This window comes from Dioscorea cayenensis, chromosome 7, assembly GCF_009730915.1.
Source record: "Dioscorea cayenensis subsp. rotundata cultivar TDr96_F1 chromosome 7, TDr96_F1_v2_PseudoChromosome.rev07_lg8_w22 25.fasta, whole genome shotgun sequence".
In the NCBI taxonomy this organism is placed as follows: Eukaryota; Viridiplantae; Streptophyta; class Magnoliopsida; order Dioscoreales; family Dioscoreaceae; genus Dioscorea; species Dioscorea cayenensis.
In genome coordinates this window covers 26,522,331-26,527,881 of record NC_052477.1, presented here as the reverse complement: position 1 = coordinate 26,527,881, position 5,551 = coordinate 26,522,331, and the positions used below count along the sequence as shown (strand labels likewise).

Sequence of the window (5,551 nt, the reverse complement as noted above, 5' to 3'; positions counted from 1 at the left end):
TATATTGAATGTTAGTGATCACCAAAGGAGAGTGGAATACTAATATTGCAGTAATTTCGGCCCACAAACTCAGGCACCACCTCTACAGAGATTATATCAAGGCGCTTTGTCGAAATAAAATTTACAATAATGCTTCATCAGTAAACTAAGTAACATCAATACAATGCCAAAATAAAATCTACAATTACTATTTTTTAAATAAATTGTTAGTTATTAATCAGCTTTTATCCGTGTTATGTAATCTACCCCTTAAGTACAAATATGTCTCAGAAATCAAAAATCTTGGCTCAAGCTCAACTCAGTTTATTCTTCAAATGAGTACTGCAACAATAACATTTTTCAAAAATGCCACGCAGAAAGAATAAATCAAAGAATAATATGGTATTTTTCTTTCACCTCTTAATAAGTCATCTTTACCCCAAAAATCTTGCACCAGAGTTTAAACACTTCACCTTCACTAGGACTTGGGAAACCGTTGAGATTGCATCCAAATGCCTGCTAAAAAGAACAGCCAAGTAAGACAGCGACCAAAAGATAACATGGCTGAAGATTATCCACATAAAAGACTGTTGGAAAGAGGCATGAAGGGAACAACACACACAGACTCTGCACACATTTTCTTTCTACAGCTATTGTATGGTTATTAAGTAGAGATGTACGCTATGAAACAAGTGGAAAATGAAGATCAACAATGACAATAACTGAAACAGGGTTTAAACTGGAGTCTGCTGATTATAGATTTACTTTCACAAGAACTGATAATGAAATTTATACAATCTTTGATGTCATGAACTGATTAAACAGGAAGCACATAAGCAAAGTGGCATCTGCTTTTGTGCGGTGAAGTGAATATTAGTGAAAATAAATCATCTTTTAAGGAAACATATTTGATGAACATACAGATGCACAAAAATCTAATTGGCCCTTTTGCCTTGGTCAAAATGCACACTGAGATCTTGCAGGTAAAGGATGTGACTGGCGGCTTTTGATATATCAAGAAACATCCATAACCAAGTAGAAATCAACACATTTACAGAGACTTGATCAGGCTATTTGGTTGTAAAAGCTGATTTGCCTAAATTTTTTAAGATAATATCAATTTTACAAAATGTAGAATTTAGATAAGAACTCCAGTTCAATACAATCAAAACCAATAGATGCATTTCAAATTGAGAAAATAAAACATTCAACAGGACAAACTGACTTGATTTGATAAATAGGCTTCCAATAGTGTGCTTAATGCAATGAAGCATGGCCTCTAAAGTTAATAGAATATGTAGCCTCATGAATAAAAAAATGTACTGAAACTATTCTTCTGGATTTACCTGCAAGTCCTACGTTCCATTTTTCTTCAGACTAGCAAACATGTTATAAATACCAGTTTATCTTATTTTTTTTTTTATTCTTAGGCATTTAATAAGGAAGTAAAATGACCTTCTGGATATGGGTCACAGAAAAATCATTTGAAGTACAGCAAATTATGACAAAGATCAGGAGAAATACAAGAGAGCCAAAGCAATCAGGGAACGATAAGCAGCATAACGCACTGGAAATCAATAGAATGCTCTTCATAACATATTCCTAGAAACAATTATTTCATGTAAACAACCAGAGAAGAAAGGTTGTCATCCAAACCTGGATATTGCTACTGACACTGTGTTTCGATGCTGGTGCATTAACAATCACCCTCATCATCTTGGAGAAAATCACTGGATGTTTTTCTCATTAATGTGAGCTAAATAAGCTTCATTGTTTTGGAGCTGTTGTTTCAGTAAAGGGCATCTGCTAAGTGTCAGTGTTCGTAGTCCAGAAGCCAATAAATTGAACTGAATGGGAAAATATTCAAGTTTTTCACAGGAGCAAAGTTGGAGAGAATTAAGGGATTGTGGCAGCCCTGCAACAGCGAAGGACACGAGTTCATGGCAAGAAGAAACCTCAAGTGATTCAAGGGAAATGAGGGTTTGCAAGTCTTCCTCTGAAGCTACTGACACAAGACTAGCGCACCCTTCGATCTTCAGTTTCGTAAGAGAAGTAAGTTGTTCAAAGGAGCTTTTCTGCACCTGGGTATCCCCACACCTGGAAATGGTGAGAGAGGAGAGAGAACTGAGACCAGAAACCATACTGAATACTGACTTGTTCAATCCATCTACCACTAGAGTATGAATGTTGCGAAGATGAGGAATAGCCGTCAATCCCTCACAATTTTTTAGAACCAAGTTTCTTAAATTAGGCAGCTGATCCATTGCAGGAAGAACTGTGCATCTTTTGCAGTTTGAGAGTGTTATGGATTCTAGACTCAAGAAGGATCCATCTGCAAGCCACTGGGGAAAATGTGTGCCATCATAGTGCTCTATCCTTAATTGTTTTAGCCTGTTGTGAGGTTGAAGGTGTTTGATTAACTCCTCTGCCCTCAATGTGTTTTGTATATTAGACGTAGCCCCACTCCTTAGCCGACCCCAAATAGTTGGGACTAACGGCCTGCTGTTGTTATTGTTGTTGTTGTTGTGTGTAGCCTCACTCCACCGCAGCATCAGCTTTTCAATATATTGTTTATCCTTCAAGTTAGCCTCATCAGCATGCTCAATATTTTCCACATTTTCCAACTTTGAGATGCAAAGTTCTCCTCTAAGTTTCAGGTCCTTCAATTCTCTAATTTCACACCCATTCTTTGCGGACACAACAAACCTTGACATTGTTTGCAGAGACTTCAGATCCTGGATACCAGGGGGCATGGTCTTCAATTCTGTCCATCTATCCCAGTCAATATGCAAATTGAGATGCCGTAGATTAATTAACATACTCAAGCCCTTGGGCAGCTCAAGAAGCTTGTAGCACTCATCGAGATTCAAAGTTTGCAGATTGTACAGATTACTGACTGATTCAGGCAAGCATTTTATTTGAGTGTTGTACAGGCCAAGGTACCGTAAATGTGTTAAATCACCAATGGAATTTGGTAATTGTTCCAGTTGGTTATTTCTCAAATCTAGCACACGCAAACAATTAAATCTTGGCAGTAGAAAACCTATAACCTGTTTGGAGAGTGCTCCACTGTCCAAATGTAGTATAAAAGTCCGCAAACTTTTGCTTATACAAATCTGCCTGAATGCTACTGGGTCTGCAGTGTTAAGAGAGCAGAATGCAAGCCGGACAATGTTATCCCCCCCTTGTTTTTCATTATGCTCCACCCTTAAAAATTCCTGTGAGCTAACAGATTGTGCCAGATCATGAATCATAGTGGGCATTTTGTATTTTACATTTGATTGATGACAATCAGTGCAAACTTGAAAGAAGGATCTCCACAAAAGGTAATTGAAATACCTGTTGCCAACAGCTTCTGGTCTTCTGTTGCCCCTAGGAGGGATAAGCCCCTCTGCCATCCACAGCTTGACAAGCTCATCCATATCAAACTCATGACCAACAGGAAATACAGAGCAGTATGCCAAACACTGCTTCAAATGCAATGGCAATTGGTCGTAACTCACCTTCAGAGTCTGCAAAATACTGTCTTCTCCCTTTTCCACTTCCCAAATCTCTTTTAACACACTCCTCCATTCATCCTCATCAGTCACTGACTGCAAGAGGCAACCAAACAATTTCACTACCATAGGCAATCCTTGACACTTTTCAACAATTTGCCTCCCAATTGCAACCAAGTTTTGATCTTCAGTCTGCCTTAGTGCAAATGCTCGCTCTCTGAAAAGGGACCAGCAAGATTCAAAATTGAGTCCCTTCAAAAGAATCGGAGGCTCTCTACTCATAATGTTGCACACAATTCTGCTTCTAGTTGTCACCAAAACCTTGCTTCCCTTTTGACTTTGCAAGAACAAGAGGCACCTTCAATGCCTCCCAAAACATCGGATCTTCCCACCATACATTATCCAAAACCAGCAGAAATCTCTCTTCCAACAGATCAAGAAGCATATTTTGCAGCACATCAAAGTTCAAAGCATTGCAGTTAGTCTTGGTTATCGCCTCGATAATCTCCCTTGTAGTTCTCTCAACATCAAAATCCTTCCGTACTGAAACCCAAATCCTCATCCTGGAACTGAAGGTTGCTTTGATTCTTAAATTCCCAAAAGCCTGTTGTGCAAGTGTAGTCTTCCCCAGCCCACCCATCCCGCATATCGAAATCACTTGGATATCATCCCCACTGTTCTCAGTTAACCTGGCAACAATGTCACTGAGATCATCCTCCCTCCCAAGAACCCGTGACTCATCGACAAGCGAACCTGTGGATTGCCAAATCTGGCTCTCTCTTGACTGGTTAGACTTCCTCTTAGCATCTCCAGGCCTCAAACTAAGCTTCTCACGATCTTCAGCAACCGAGTCGAACTTCTCACGGATTTCATCAATTGTGCCCTTAATCCTCCGACGCTTGAGCATCGGACCTGGGCTACAAGAAGGGAACATAGACATGAAAAACTCATACCATCGACGCTTTCTCTTCTTGGAGTTGAGCTCGGAGGCGCCGAGGAATGTCCGGAACTCATCAAGGACGTCATCGGCCTCGAAATGAATATCCCGGAGATGGCGGAGCCAGAGCTTGACGGCTTCGTCTTCGATGTAGCGCCGCTCATCGGCGTCCTTGAAGAGGGCTTGGATTCGATCGTAGGTGTGGCGGAGCTTGTCCACCTCCGGCTCAACGCTGCCAAACAATGAGAAGGCGGAGATGGCGGTGGAAAGGCCGTGGTCGGCGAGCAAGTCGGAGACTTTATCCTTGATCTTATCACCGAACAAAGCAAGCGCTGCCTGAACCAACAACTGCAACGCCATTAACGATGATTAAACACTGCCAAATCTCTCTCTGTCTGTGTCTCTTCTCAAATCTCAATAGACAGAGACGAGATGAGACGAGACTTGGGAAAGTGAGAGAAATAGAGAGAGACACGTTGACTTTGACTTTGGGAAGATGAAGAAGGTGAAGACTCTTCTGAAGAGAAAGACACATGCAGGAAAACAAGAAATAAATTTTCAGTAAATTACCAAGGAATTTCGTGGTAATTTCTCACAATATAATTTATTTGATTAACTACAAATATTTCAAATTGATACAAATTTATAATACTAAAAATTATTTTTTACATTTTTTTTTTTCAAAATGCCTTGTATTTAAAAATTTTGAGGAAATTTAAAGTTAAAATAAAATAAAAATTGTAAATAAAAAAATAATTATAATAATAATATTATTATTTTTTAAAAAGTGAGAATATTTCCAAAATAATATTATCTAAAATTAATTATCAAATGTTAAATATCTTCAAAATTTTTTTTTAACTAATTATTCTCTTAATAATTTAACATAACCACCTATTTTAGTGGTAAATAGAATTACCAAATTTTTTAGTAGTATTACAAGATTATAATCACAAATTAATATCAACATTATCACTGTCATTAATCCAAATATCCAAACATAGTAATTTTTTCAGTAATAAAAAAAAATATTACGAACCAAATAACCTTTAAAATTGATATACTATCATTTATATAATAAAATATGAACAAACCACATGCCAAATTATGCACAAAACAAAGTTAATATGTCAACACA

General features: G+C 38.1%; 2 protein-coding genes across 4 annotated transcripts; both read right to left on the bottom strand.

Annotated features, from left to right (window-relative positions):
- Positions 1-206: 206 nt before the first annotated feature.
- Positions 207-3,786, bottom strand: LOC120265404 (putative disease resistance RPP13-like protein 1). Of its 3 annotated transcripts, XM_039273292.1 has the most exons (3): positions 3,319-3,786; positions 1,636-3,204; positions 207-495 (listed from the first exon to the last, which is right to left on the bottom strand). In XM_039273292.1, the coding sequence occupies exons 1-2, from the start codon at positions 3,756-3,758 to the stop codon at positions 1,707-1,709; spliced, it is 1,938 nt and encodes a 645-aa protein (XP_039129226.1). In that variant the 5' UTR covers positions 3,759-3,786; the 3' UTR covers positions 207-495; positions 1,636-1,706. The 3 variants fall into 3 exon arrangements, with proteins under 3 accessions (XP_039129226.1, XP_039129225.1, XP_039129224.1); XM_039273291.1 differs by having other exon boundaries at positions 207-498; positions 1,636-3,786; XM_039273290.1 differs by having other exon boundaries at positions 1,636-3,786.
- LOC120265405 (disease resistance protein RGA2-like) lies at positions 3,744-4,900 on the bottom strand. Its single transcript, XM_039273294.1, has one exon. It carries the CDS (start codon positions 4,771-4,773, stop codon positions 3,781-3,783), a length of 993 nt encoding a protein of 330 aa, XP_039129228.1. The 5' UTR covers positions 4,774-4,900; the 3' UTR covers positions 3,744-3,780.
- Between the last annotated feature and the right edge of the window lie 651 nt (positions 4,901-5,551).

Bases quoted from the DNA above. Each gene is read 5' to 3' on its own strand.
- LOC120265405 (XM_039273294.1), bottom strand. From the start codon at position 4,773: ATGGCGTTGCAGTTGTTGGTTCAGGCAGCGCTTGCTTTGTTCGGTGAT.
- LOC120265404 (XM_039273291.1), bottom strand. From the start codon at position 3,758: ATGAGTAGAGAGCCTCCGATTCTTTTGAAGGGACTCAATTTTGAATCT.